The sequence below is a fragment of the Nuphar pumila genome, chromosome 15 (genome assembly GCF_984573655.1).
Source record: "Nuphar pumila chromosome 15, dmNupPumi1.hap1.1, whole genome shotgun sequence".
NCBI lineage: Eukaryota > Viridiplantae > Streptophyta > Magnoliopsida > Nymphaeales > Nymphaeaceae > Nuphar > Nuphar pumila.
In genome coordinates, this window is record NC_143263.1 from 14,215,375 (window position 1) to 14,230,555 (window position 15,181).

At 38.0% G+C, this 15,181-nt stretch overlaps 1 protein-coding gene across 1 annotated transcript in view; it reads right to left on the reverse strand.

Moving 5' to 3' along the window:
- LACS4 (AMP-dependent synthetase and ligase family protein) overlaps window positions 1-15,181 on the reverse strand; it is an 81,363-nt gene that overhangs the window by 7,957 nt on the left and 58,225 nt on the right. The window contains exons 12-14 of the mRNA XM_089989657.1: window positions 14,921-14,987; window positions 14,591-14,666; window positions 14,369-14,486 (exon numbers count right to left, since the gene is read on the reverse strand). Of these exons, the coding sequence (XP_089845783.1) occupies window positions 14,369-14,486; window positions 14,591-14,666; window positions 14,921-14,987 (261 nt within the window). The remainder of the gene's footprint in view (window positions 1-14,368; window positions 14,487-14,590; window positions 14,667-14,920; window positions 14,988-15,181) is intronic.

Genomic DNA, 15,181 nt, shown 5'->3' on the forward strand with positions numbered 1-15,181 from the left:
TCAAGTGTCGCGATGGACATAAGAAAAAAAAAGGGTTGGGATTCTGAGCAGATGATTCCCAAAACGATCCCACCCGTGGTCTGGCTGGCCAAGCCCTAAATCTTCAAATCATAACGTTTTGGGGGTTTTGCTTGATCCTATTTACTTTCTTGATAAGATTTGTTTTCTTTTCTTGGTCAGATTGAGTTTTCTTGCTCATAGTTGATTTTGTGATGAATAGCATTTCTTGATCGTGCATCCGATTTTAATATGTAATTGTCTAAGTTTTATTGTTCATCTAACTTCAAATGATAATCAATCGGTAATGATAAGCCATTGTATAAGTTTTTCCTTTCTGTTCATCTATTGTTCTTGATAATCCAAAAGTAACGATAGCTCCAAACTTCGGAAGGGTTGTATAATATATGTATATATATATATATATATAATATAAACTTCTTCGACACCCTTTCTTGATTGACTAGTTGTATGGGCATCATGTCAACACAGACTGTTTGATACTGTTCCGGCATTTTTGAACTATGCATGATTGTATCGAATCTTTTATTTTTGATTTGCTGAAGATGTTGATTTCCTGTTAATATTGGTCCATTTGGAGCCATTATCACATCTCATCTTAATTTGTTTATGTGAGATTATTAAATCTGGCTGAAGAAGTAACCCTTACCAAATGTGTTATCTGTTCTCTTTACAAAATTTGTTCGATAAGCTATTGCACCCAAGGTTTTAAAACCCGTGACTCGGAACTCGACTCGTTCTTTATTGACTCGTGACTCGACGGGTCAACTCGGTGACTCGGACCGGGTTTTGTTAACTTTTGATTTTAAAAGAAAAACAATATATAATTTGTCTAAAACCATGTTTTTGAGTAAACATAGTCTCCAAATGTCTGTAAGAATATAAAAACAACTGCAAAGAGCTATAGAGGTTTGCTTGAATAATTGAATTTGATATCTATACAAGCACTTTGACTAATTCATGACTTGAATTAGAGGATTTGGTCACCATGAGTTCAGTCTGTTACTACCTAAGGTTCCTAAAATGGCCAATCATATATGCTAGCTTGTTTTAAAAGTTTTAATTCCCTCTCTAACAAATCCATAAATGTAAAACAGGGATATATGTGCGTATTGAAAGTTTACAGAATGCCCAATATCAACATAAATAAGCAATTTTCTCATGTATAAAACTATGCAGGAAATATATTAATGGAACAACTATAAAAAGACTACTAATATTTGAATATGTACAATGCTTGTTCACATAACAAATGGACGATGAAACCTAAATATGACTTCCCATAGGCACAGTTGACCCGCCATATATAGTGAGAATCATTTCTTTAAAATATTTTGCTAGAATAAGTTGATAACACAGAGTGAACAGTAGTTCAAACATGGCGATTTTATTCTATGGATTTAAATGCTTTTTTTTATCTTTAAAAGATTTTTATTTTCTTTTTTATACAAAATCTGAGGTAACCCTTGTTAAAATATATGTACTTATATATTTCGAAACTGTAATTTGAAACTCAAAAAACAAATTTCAAACGTCCCAAAACTCGCCCGAGTCAGGCCGAGTCAGGCCCGAGTTTTGGCAAACCGAGTTTGCCTTGCCGGGTTGACTCGCTGGAGGGGCGAGCCGAGCTGAGTCAACGAGTTAACTCGGCAAGTTTTAAAACACTGACTGCACCCCTATGTATGAAATGTTATATTTTTTTTTAACTCCACCGAGGTGTTTTTCTGAACTAATTCTGTGTTCAACTGCATTCTATATTGAACAATTGTCAGCACAAAGTAGTTTATCACAAAATTTCAGAGTAGCTTAATTGTTATTTTTGAAAAGATATCTAGCTGAAAACAAATTGGTTAGAACAAACTCTCAAGGTACATGATAATTTTGTTAACAAAGCAATTGGGTCATATTTATCAGATAGATACCTATGATGGGTACTCATGTTTAGTATATGGTGAACAATGAACATATCACATGACAAGGAAATTGGGACTCGATGTTTGAGTGTGTGTGTGTATTACTAAGAATGGGGTTTAATGCTATGGCAGTGATTAGAAGTTGTGAAAATGTTCTAAACTTCGGGAAAATAACTAAATTAATGAAACCCAATTACTCAGTTGAGACCTACCTTGGAGAGGGTGGGTGGTACAAGACTTCAAGGACTTGTGTTTGGTGTCGAGCGTGAAGTGGCTCGTGGGTCCCCGTCCTCGGAGTTAGGGACCAAGACTACCTATGTGTCCTAGGTGGTAGTATCACGTCTTTTGCAAAAGTTAGGGATGCATCCTGTTTTGAGTTGAGCCCTTGGGAGATTCTCTCTGCTATTGGTCGCTTCCTTGGGGATTCAGTCTCCATTAGAATGTTGGGGTTAATAAAATACCTGAAATAATATACCCCCGAACGTTCTCTTTTGAGATGGTCACCTGTGTCCGTGTGTACCCACGGGATAAGATAATTAAACATCATTTAGAAGAGTTAGGCGTAACAACCAGTGAGACACTAGAGAGATACATGTAAGTTGTATTTCAGATGTTTTATATTATCAACTTGTAAATTAGTAAAATTCTTAACTTTGTGGATACGAGGTAATTAAATTATTATCTGAAAGTGTACATGTTATTACATTGACTGTGACATACCCTACCTGCTTATTAATGTTGCAAAATTGTTATTGTTATATAACTGCTCACCTGCTCATGCACATGAATTTAGATTTTTGTTACATAGTGCTTACCTGTCTTGATATACACTAAAGCTCAACCATAACACTCATACCACACACTCGATTCACGATATACTTGCACTATCAGTACAATATTCTTGCTTAAACGTGGTAGTTTAATTCCTATCCTTTTTAACATTCTCAGGTCATGAGTAGTCACCACAAGCGGTTACAGGAGAGGTTTCGATATCTGTTTGATCTATTGGTTCTCTGGCCGACTTGTACCTGATATGCCATCATGGATTCGTTCTTTGTAAATGTACTTTTGTAAAGTTTCATGAACCAAAGTGGAATAAAGGATGTGTGGATTGTTGAAGATCTTTTTACTTGTATCGCTCTATGCACTTAACCATGAGTTATAAAATGATTCTGCTGTATGTATAAAAAAAAATCCCTGTGTTTCCGTGTTAAGTTTTTGGGGCGTTACAATTATGGTATCAGAGCCGAGAACAGTACATCAAGCATCGAGGTCGAGCCACTCTCTGAAAGTTTTTTGTGAGTATATATATATTTTAAGCTAGTATTGTAGGCATGATGCTAAGTAGTGTAGCCCGGTGAGTACAATTCTTGTAAAGATTGACATATACTGTTACTTTTGATAGATTTCTGAAAGATGTATCGCCCAAACCAAAACTATTCTAACTCGCCCGACAAATGGCAAGAACAAAGGGATTTTATGATGAATACCCTTAACAACTTAGCGCAGACCTTGGATGCGCAACTGCGGGTCGAGACAGAGATGGTCGCTATTAAGAGTGCACGTCATGACCCAGGAATCATGACATATGAGAAGTTCTTGAAGCCATCCTTCTCTGGGGAAGCCGATCCAGAATGTGCCGACAGTTGGATTGCCGAGATCGAGAGAGCCTTTAGAGTTCTGCTTGTTCCAGACGACAGACTGACTTTGGTACATACCGATTGATCGGAGATGCACAAAAATGGTGGGATACGGCTCGCACGATTCAGTTCGCAGAAATGGACCTCATACCTTGGGAAGGATTTCGGAAAGTCTTTTTGGAAACCTACTTTCCACAACATGCTCGCGATAGGAAGCAACATGAGTTCCTGGAACTGACTCAGGGCAATATGAGTCTTGTAGAGTATACTACTCGTTTTCGCAGTTTGGAGCGATATTACCCGAACCTGTTCGGAAATGACAAAGCACGGGCAACTAAGTACGTCTGTGGCCTTAAAGATGGGTTGCGAGTAAAAGTAATGACTAGCATGCCATCCACTTTTGCCTTGGCCATCAAAGCAGCCATGACCTTGAACGAAAAGTGGGAGCGATCTCGAAAGGATCAGGGTGGCATGTCAAAAAAAAGAGGAGCTTCCACACAGCAACAAACTGGTGGCAAGAAATATCAGTCACCACAGAAGAAGTGGCATATCTCGGGTGGAGACCGTCCTCCGCAACATCAGGGACAAAACAAGGCATGTTTCAAGTGCAACCGGCCTCATAATGGGCAACCTTGTCCTCGGGACACCGACGCGTGTTTATACTGTGGAAAAATGGGCCACTATATTCGGCAGTGTCGTAAGAAGACTGCTAACGTGCAGAGGAGACAAGTTGGGGTTGCACCGTAACAACCTCCACCACCACAACCTACTCTTCCATCGAATGTGCAAAAGCAGGTACCAAGACGGGTTTACGCTACTACTGCGGAAGAACTCAATAACACGGAATTGGTGCAAGGTACTGTAATGGTCGGTGGTCATGCTGCACTAGTATTGTTTGATTGTGGTGCCACACATTCATTCATCTCTATTGAGTTTGCAAAACGTTTAGGTGCACATACTGAAACTCTAAAATATTTTTTGCATGTGTACAACCCTATAGGATATAACTCCATATGTATAAATTTCATTCCTGAGGTAGCTATTGTGTTAGAAGGACAAACCTTTAATGCTGACTTAATTATTCTCGATATGACGGAGTTTGATGTTATACTGGAAATGGACTGGTTATTTGAGCATTATGCTAAGATTTTATGTCGCCAAGGGAAGGTAATTTTGAACAGACTAGGGCATCCAAAAGTTGAGTTTCGACTCTCCCGATGGGTGGCAACCTCCAAAGCTATATCGGTATTAAGGGTTCAAAAGTATTTAAGGCAAGGATGCAGAGAATTTTTGGTGAATATACTTTCCTGTGAATCGAAATTCATTCCTTTAGAAGAACTTGAAGTGGTGCGAGAATTTCCAGATGTATTTCCGGATGAATTGCCAGGATTACCTCCACGACGTGAGGTAGATTTTCAAATTGAGTTGGTGCCTGGGACTGCACCTATTTCAAAAGCACCATATCTCATGGCTCCGATAGAGTTAGAGGAACTGAAGAAGCAACTCAAAGAATTAATGGAACAGGGTTTTATCAGACCAAGTATATCACCCTGGGGGGCGCCAGTCCTTTTAGTAAAAAAGAAAGATGGTTTCATGAGACTTTGTATAGACTATCATTTGTTGAACCAGACTACAATTAAGAACAAATATCCACTACCACGTATCGAGGATTTGTTCGATCAATTGCAGAAAACTAAGGTATTTTCTAAGATCGACCTCAGATCCGGATATCATCAACTGCGGATTAGGAGTGAGGATATTCCAAAGACAACTTTCCGAACTAGGTATGGTTACTACGAATTTGTAGTAATGTCTTTCGAACTTACGAATGCTCCTGCGACATTTATGGAAATGATGAATAGGCTATTTCGCGCTTATCTGGATACTTTTGTGATCGTCTTTATTGATGACATTCTCATATATTCAGAGACTGCAGAGCAACACAAAGATCATCTTAGAATAATATTGGAGACTCTCAGAAAACATCAACTATTTGCGAAATTTTCCAAATGCGGATTTTGGCTTGAGAAGGTCATGTTTTTAGGTCATGTTATATCCCGTGATGGCGTATCGGTGGACCCGATAAAGGTTGAGGTTGTATTGAGTTGGAATCAACCAAAGAATGTCGGTGACATTAGAAGTTTTTTTGGTCTGGCTGGTTACTATAGAAGATTCATTCAAGATTTTTCACGGATTGCCATGCCCATGACCAAGTTACTAAGAAAAGGAATTAAATTTGAATGGACGGATGAATGTGAGGAGAGTTTCCAGATACTAAAGAAGAAACTTACAACTGCTCCAGTTTTAGTTTTACCAACAGGCCATGGTGGTTTTGTAGTGTACTCTGATGCGTCAGGAACAGGATTGGGATGCGTTCTGATGCAGAATGGGAAGGTAATAGCTTACGCTTCTCGCCAACTTAAGAACCACAAGCGTAATTATCCAACTCATGATCTTGAGTTAGCAGCCGTGGTTTTTGCCTTAAAGATGTGGCGACATTACTTGTACGGGGAGATGTTTGAAGTATTCACAAATCATAAAAGTCTTAAGTATCTCTTTTCTCAAAAAGAGTTAAACATGCGGCAACGACGATGGTTGGAATTTATAAAAGATTATGATTTTTCAATTTCCTATCATCCCGGAAGAGCAAATGTTGTAGCCGACTCTTTAAGTCACAAAACCGAGGGTTCATAACCTATTACAGCTCAACCATATTTGTTTCCAGCTAGATATTTATAAAAGCATTTATTGATTGGAAGCCGTACGAGGACGACAAAGGAAACATCAGATTATCAAATCTATTGGTTCTTCCTGAGATCCTTACTAAAATTATTGATGGTCAGAAGGAGGATCCACAATACAAGAAGTTTAGAATATTGGCTCAGCAAGGAAACTCACATTTTACCTTGAAAGAGGATGGAAGTATCTGGATGCAAAAACGACTTTTGGTCCCTAGCAATCCCGAGTTGAAAGGAGAACTGTTAGAAGAAGCACATAAAACCAAGTATACCATACACCCAGGGAGTACGAAAATGTTTAAAGATTTACAAAGAGAGTATTGGTGGAATGGTATGAAACGTGAGGTTGCAAGTTATGTCTCAAAGTGTTTGACTTGTCAGCAGGTCAAGATGGAACATCAGAAACCTGGAGGAATGATGCAGCTACTGGAGATTCCTCAGTGAAAGTGGGAAGAGATCACTATGGATTTTGTCGTGGGTTTGCCCAAAACACGAAGACAACACGATGTTATTTGGGTAATAGTGGATCGACTTACAAAATCAGCTCATTTCCTACCCATAAGGATCGCCCAATCTCTGGAGAGTCTAGCAGATCTATATATTCGAGAGGTTGTTCGTTTACATGGGGTACCAGTATCAATCATATCAGATTGAGACCCAAGGTTCACTTCCCGGTTTTGGAGTCAGATACAACAGGCATTGGGTACCAAACTGAAGCTGAGTACGGCCTTTCATCCCCAAACCGATGGTCAATCAGAAAGGACTATTCAAACACTCGAAGACATGTTGCAAGCATGTATGCTGGATTAGAAGGGCGAATGGGATAAGCATGTGGTTTTGGCTGAGTATGCTTACAATAACAGTTATCATGCAAGTATTGGTATGACTCCTTTTGAAGCTTTGTATAGAAGACCTTGCAGATCACCGATTTATTGGGATACAGTGGGTGAACGTTCTTTAGAACCACCAATCGTAATACAACATTATACTCAGCAGGTCAAAATGATTCGAGATAGATTAACATCCGCTCAAAGTCGTCAAAAGAGTTATGCTGATCGGAGGCATCGAGAACTTACTTTTAGTGTGGGAGATCGGGTTTTTGTGAAAATATCGCCCACAAAAAGTGTGTTTCGATTTGGTAAGAAGGGGAAATTAAGTCTGAGATATGTGGGACCCTTTGAGATTCTGGAACGGATTGGAGAAACAGCATATCGAGTCGCTTTACCTCCCCAATATGCGCAAATACATAATGTGTTTCACGTTTCGATGTTGCGGAAATATCTACATGATTTGTCTCATGTCATTCGGTATGAGGATGTGAATATAAAGGAAGACTTGACGATGGACGAAAAGCTGGTGGAAATATTGGAAAGAAGCGAGCGAGCCCTACGATCTAAAGTCATTTCTTTCGTCAAGGTGAGGTGGCAACATCATGGTATAGAGGAAAGCACGTGGGAGCCTAAAGCTAGTATGAGGGAGAAGTATCCCAATCTGTTCGAGTAAAGTTTTGTTTTCTTTTAGGTCAATTTCGGGGACAAAAATTTTTTTTTAGGTGAGGATGTAATAACTACGAAAAATAGGGAGATTTGGGTCTTGAATCCCTTCACTGGATCCAAATGGAGTAGGCAATAGGGTACGAACTATATGGGTTGGCTCTAATCCACCATGGACCCAAATAAATTCACTTAAGGGTTTGCCCAAGTGGTGTCATTTCGAACCCACGTCATGGAGGGTCTGCCGGTTTGAATGGGTTCATAACCTATTACAGACCTGGATTCACTTTAGAGTAGATCCGGTACTGTGGGTTATCGGGTTCGGACCCGGACCCGTTTTCCTTTTTATTTAAAACTCGAGCATCAGAATCGTGCCTAAGGCATGATTCTTGCCCAAGAGTGCAGATAGCAAGATCGGGGGAGGGGAGGGGTTACAGGAGGTAACCGACTCTCCCGGTTCATCGGAGACAGGGGATCGCCGCTATAAAGGGGGTAGGTAGAGGGGGTTGTGCTCTCGCGTATCTCTCCTTTCATATCCTTTTTTCCGCCTCTTGCCTCTCATCCCTCTTTTCTTTACAGTATCAGAGTTTGCAGCAAGAAGCACGGTCTTAGAGGCACCTGAGATCGGTTGTCAGCCTCTTTCTTCTCCATTTGTCGTCGAAAAAAGGTGGGATTTTGCTCTGATAGGGTAGGGTATCGATTGATTCGAGGTGAGGTCGGGTCGACAAAGGGACACCTGATGGCTGTCCATATTTCAGGGTTCATTTTTACCCTGCTTGCCGAAAAAAAAAATACCATCCCAAGGGCTAGAGATTTCCGTCAAGGGTCGCGATGGTCATGAGGCAAAAAAAAAAGGGTTGGGATTCTGAGCGGATGATTCCCAAAACGATCCCACTCGAGGTCTGGCTGGCCAAGCCCTAAATCTTCAAATCATAACGTTTTGGGGGTTTTGCTTGATCCTATTTACTTTCTTGATAGGATTTGTTTTTTTTTCTCGGTCAGATTGATTTTTCTTGCTCATAGTTGATTTTGTGATGAATAACATTTCTTGATCGTGCATCCGATTTTAATCTGTAATTGTCTAAGTTTTATTGTTCATCTAACTTCAAATGATAATCAATCGGTAATGATAAGCCACTGTATAAGTTTTTCCTTTCTGTTTATCTATAGTTCTTGATAATCCAAAAGTAATGATAGCTCCAAACTTCGGAAGGGTTGTATAAAATATATATATATATATATATATATATATATATATATAAAATATAAACTTCTCCAACACCCTTTCTTGATTGACTAGTTGTATGGGCATCATGTCAACACAGACTGTTTGATACTGTTCCGGCATTTTTAAACTATGCATGATTGTATCGAATCTTTTATTTTTGATTTGCTGAAGATGTTGATTTCCTGTTAACATGCAAAGGTAGCTTCAGAATGAGTTTCTTTTCCTATCCGTTAGTGGCTAATTCTGTCAGTTTACCTTAGTCGTCTGTAGTGAATTATGTCAGTCCATGAGTGACCTGAATATTGGTACATTTCGAGCCATTATCACATTTCATCTTAATTTGTTTATGAGTGATTATTAAATCTGGCTGAAGAAGTAACCCTTACCAAATGTGTTATCTATTCTCTTTACAAATTTTTTTCGATAAGCTACTACACCCCTATGTATGAAATGTTATATTTTTTTTTAACTCCACCGAGGTGTGTTTCTGAACTAATTCTGTGTTCAATGCATTCTATATTGAACAATTGTCAGCACAAAGTAGTTTACCACAAAATTTCAGAGTAGCTTAATTGTTATTTTTTAAAAGATATCTAGCTGGAAACAAATTGGTTAGAACAAACTCTCAAGGTACATGATAATTTTGTTAACAAAGCAATTGGGTCATATTTATCAGATAGATACCTATGATGGGTACTCATGTTTAGTATATGGTGAACAATGAACATATCAAATGACAAGGAAATTGGGACTCGATGTTTGAGTGTGTGTGTGTATTACTAAGAATGTGGTTTAATGCTATGGCAGTGATTAGAAGTTGTGAAAATGTTCTAAACTTCGGGAAAATAACTAAATTAATGAAACCCAATTACTCAGTTGAGACCTACCTTGGAGAGGGTGGGTGGTACAAGACTTCAAGGACTTGTGTTTGGTGTCGAGCGTGAAGTGGCTCGTGGGTCCCCGTCCTCGGAGTTAGGGACCAAGACTACCTATGTGTCCTAGGTGATAGTATCACGTCTTTTGCAAAAGTTAGGGATGCATCCTGTTTTGAGTTGAGCCCTTGGGAGATTCTTTCGGCTATTGGTCGCTTCCTTGGGGATTCAGTCTCCGTTAGAATGTTCGGGTTAATAAAATACCTGAAATAATATACCCCCGAACGTTCTCTTTTGAGATGGTCACCTGTGTCCGTGTGTACCCACGGGATAAGATAATTAAACATCATTTAGAAGAGTTAGGCGTAACAACCAGTGAGACACTAGAGAGATACATGTAAGTTGTATTTCAGATGTTTTATATTATCAACTTGTAAATTAGTAAAATTCTTAACTTTGTGGATACGAGGTAATTAAATTATTATCTGAAAGTGTACATGTTATTACATTGACTGTGACATACCCTACCTGCTTATTAATGTTGCAAAATTGTTATTGTTATATAACTGCTCACCTGCTCATGCACATGAATTTAGATCTTTGTTACATAGTGCTTACCTGTCTTGATATACACTAAAGCTCAACCATGACACTCATACCACACACTCGATTCACGATATACTTGCACTATCAGTACAATATTCCTGCTTAGACGTGGTAGTCTAATTCCTATCCTTTTTAACATTCTCAGGTCATGAGTAGTCACCACAAGTGGTTACAGGAGAAGTTTTGATATCTGTTTGATCTATTGGTTCTCTGACCGACTTGTACCTGCTATGCCATCATGAATTCGTTCTTTGTAAATGTACTTTTGTAAAGTTTCATGAACCAAAGTGGAATAAAAGATGTGTGGATTGTTGAAGATCTTTTTACCTATATCGCTCCATTCACTTAACCATGAGTTATAAAATGATTCCGCTGTATGTATATAAAAAAAAAAATCCCTATGTTTCCGGGTTAAGTTTTTGGAGCGTTACAGGACTAGTCCATCAACTAGTTGGGTTGTCCCCATTCTTTCTTCTTCTTCTTTCATGTATTATAAATAAGGGCTAGTCCTCTTTGTATGTTCAATGCTTTTCTAAGCATTTCCAAGAGAAATATATATATATATATATATATATATATATATATATATATATATATATTGTGTTTACCGATTGTGGCTCTTGTAGTGCTTTTGTGATTGCTTTATCTTGAATATTGTATTGTCCCTTGGTGGACTAGTGCTTGTGCACTTATTTTGTGTTCTTGTTAACCCTTATTGGGTTCTTTACTGTACTTCCGCTTATTCCATTACAATATTCGCAACCATTGTTTGAGTATCTTATTACATGCATGATATTTTGTTTTTCAACCATTTGTGGACAAGCACAAAGATAGATGCAACTTCACTTTTGGATTTCATTAGATAAATCATAGTCATTCTAGTATAGTCATCAATACATGATACAAATTATCTCTGACCATTAAATGATGATGTTGGAGATAGACCCCATATACTGAATGCAGCTCAAAAAGATGAGTACTTCAAAAAACACTACTACCAAAAAAGGCTCTACAACACTTGGCTCTGACAAACGTCAAATTTTAACAATTCATAACTCACTTTGATTCTATGCTTCACAATTTTGACAAAGATAAATATCTTAATCTATTGTGCTATAGCTGAACTGTCTCCAAAATTGGTGCAAAGATTAAACTCACGATAGACATGGCTAGATGCTTATCCAAGAACCCTCACCTACGCTACATGACCAAAAATTTCCTCAGGTCTTGAAAAATACAATTACAAGGGGAAGAAGGTTATGGAATAATTTAAGATTTTATTAAAGAACTAACTGAAAGTAAATTGGTAGGAAAACACTCTGGATGTATCGACAAGCTTTATGGGATTATTAGGAGAAGATAGAATATAATTTGAAAGCATATCCCCCCTTTCCAGCCATATAATTAGTAGCCCCAGAAAATCCACGTCCTCTATAAAAAAATAAAAAGAAACATAATTACTCTGTGTGGTGTGAAAAGAAAGTGCTTGAATTGCCGAGGATGATGATGGTGTTGTAGCTGATGATGATGTTGATCTTTCTCCAACCATTAACTCCAACTCATCAATTTTCTTCTTCAAACTACCAAGGCATCAAGCTTACTCATTCCCCTTTTCTTGCATACTCTCTGAACTTGATGAATAATGCGCCCTATATTTTAGATAGTTAAGTTGCCCAACAAAATCTAAGAATTGCTCTTTCTTTGTCGAGCCTTTCCACAATGAGAGCACTGCAAGTTGCGACCTATCCTTTTTATCCCCATATATGGGGCCTCTAGTTCTTCCTCTAATAGGGGTTCCCCCTTCATCCCTATCTCTCTCAAAAGTCATCTTACACGAGCAAAAATGGCCAACTTGAATGAGCAAGCCCATTCTATGTAATCTTTACCATCAAACCCTGATATTTGTCATTTGAAAGCCTTCTACACTTCCAATATTAGGGTTTTTCCATACAACACACCCTTCCTTTATTTGCCATTCTTTGCTTATTTCACTCGTCAATAGTCCACACTACTTTCTTCTAACAAATTCTATCACTGATTTCCATACTTTAGAGTCCAATTTCATCACTTATACATGAACAAACAGCCCTTGTGGAGGTCGGTCCCCCTCTTTCCACCTTGCTGCCCAACTTTAAGGCTAAATTTCATCATTTACCCATGAGACGGTTATAAGGCGTGAGCCCCTATTTTTCTGTCTTGCCACAAGCCAACTATCAACTCAAAAACTTTCATATTTTCCCCCTTTTCTAACATTAACCCTTCTGCTATCTTTCTTCATGTACTACCTTCCATTCCTAACCTAACCAACCATCCATGAAATCCCCTTTTACAGGTGACATGAACCTTGACAACCACAAATTTGGAACTAGGTCCCAATGGCAAAAAACCATATAAAAAATTCATAACTTCCACAATCTCACATCAAATCACTTTATGCTTACCTTAAAATTCATCTAAAATCATGCATTTCTAGATGCAAAAACACCCTTATGGGTTCATGATGCTTCAGTTGCTTAAAAGAGGCTAATGTCACTTGGTGTCATCGTCAAGACTCTATCACCCAGTTCCTCGTTTGACCTCCAATATCATGTTTGAGTCTTCAATCTTTATTTCAAACTTGGTTTGAAGCATTAGACTGGAAAGTAGAGAAAGTAGATGAAGAAGAAAGAGAATCAAAGAAAATAAAAAGAGGTAGAATAAGAGAAGGGTTTCACTATTCATTTCTTACTAAAAGGCTTATGTTACACATTGTAAATTAGGGTAAATACATAAGGACAAAAAGTAGCCCTAGAAACAAAACAAAAATGATGTGTATACCCAAGGAAAAAAGGTAAATAAAAGCATGACCCAATAACTCAATAAAATTTCAGAAGTATCCTAATCTCACAAACATCAGTCAACTATATCTCTCAACATGTATTGCCCCTATACACTCCATGTGTGATCGTCCTAGTGCCCATATCGAACAAGCTCTATTGTCCTCCATTGAGTCCCCCATTTTCCCTCCATCATTAATAAAACTATTAGGTTCCTTCACTTTCACCTCGCTGGCCTTCATAAACTTCCACTCCCCACCCAAGAACTTAACTTTCTCAATTGCAAGGGATAATAGGTGAAGTCTGGAAGCTGTGCCTTAACAATCTCGAGCAACTTCTATAACGAGGAATTTGATTCCACGGTCATAATAAAAGATAATCTGGATTTGGGGTCCAACAACTTTAACCAATTCAAATCCACATCTGGATCCCGTTGGGAGACTCGAGCTATGTATAATAATAAGGGTACATAACATGCAATGGCTCTATCATGGAAGAAATATCATTTTAACAAATGTCTAAGTCCAACTCTGTGTTGGACTTCAGTCTGGCAATGTTGGGAGTCAAAGAGTCATGTGCCTCAAGCTTCAATTCCAGTTCACCATTCATTCTTTCCAGCAAGTTCACTTCACTAACAAATGAGTCTATTTTTGTCCTATCTAGGGAGGAATGCAAAGCTACAAGCAATGATTCCAGTCCCTTGACCATTCCAAATGTTGATGGAAAGTTAAAAAGGAGGGGCTCAAGTCTCCTCTACCTGCGAAGCCTCCAATGCGTATCTACGGGCTCTAAAGTTCTAAACCAAAATGAATCATCAGTGTAGTGATAGCCTATTTGCCAATAAGTGCCTTTTATTCCTGCTGACATATCGGTAGTTAAGACATTAACATAATTATCACAACTATTTATGTGTTTAGATTACCATAATTTTGTCATAGTTTCATTAATTTGCCACTAAAAAGCAAACAAAAATGGCTGCAGAGGCTTTTAAACTACATAATTCATGCCAATACATGATTTGGTAAATTTATTTGTCATACATACCATAGCCCTGTAAAACATGTGCACATGACACCACTCGTAGAAAAGCTTCCACATGGGGTGCAAGCGGTGCTGCTCCAGAGAGAATAAGCCGTACACGACCTCCTAATCCTTGTTTTACCTATTGTAAGATTGAATCTCAAATTTTGATAATGAAAAACTATCTAAGAAAAATGAAAGCAAGCTAGGCATAAGCAATAAAGATATTTTGAATAACTTTCTTACCTTGTTAAAAACTATTGCATCAAATATTCGAGCAGCTTCGTCATGTTTGCACCCCTTTTTCATATTGCTGAATTTGCTGCGAAGTTCAAGGTCTAACATAAGCTAAGAAAAAAATAGTGTGGCAAATCCAACCCTTTTGGCTTACATCTATAAGTTTATTAACCAAAGAGCATCATTTCACAGAAATAAAAGTCCAAAATGTAAGACATTTGAGAAGAAAAGAGACACCTTAGGGATAAACTAATGAAAATAACTTTGATTAGTAAATTAGCACATTTCAGTGTAACCAATGGTGCTTGCATGAAATCAAGTACTCCAAATGATACTTACTATGAATGTGCAATATTAAACAGTGTTTTCTTCAAAAGTCCTCCTGAAGAGATCTTTTGCATAAGGCCTGAGATAGCCCCAATAAAAACAAAAATAACACAAAAAAACATTAGATATATATATAACAGTTGCATAATTAAGACTCATATAACACAAGCTAAATTATCAGCAATGATTGGCTGATATACAATCATCACGGGTATAAATAACATGACCTCTAATAAGTGCCTTAAAGGAGCAGATACACAATTACACATGAAA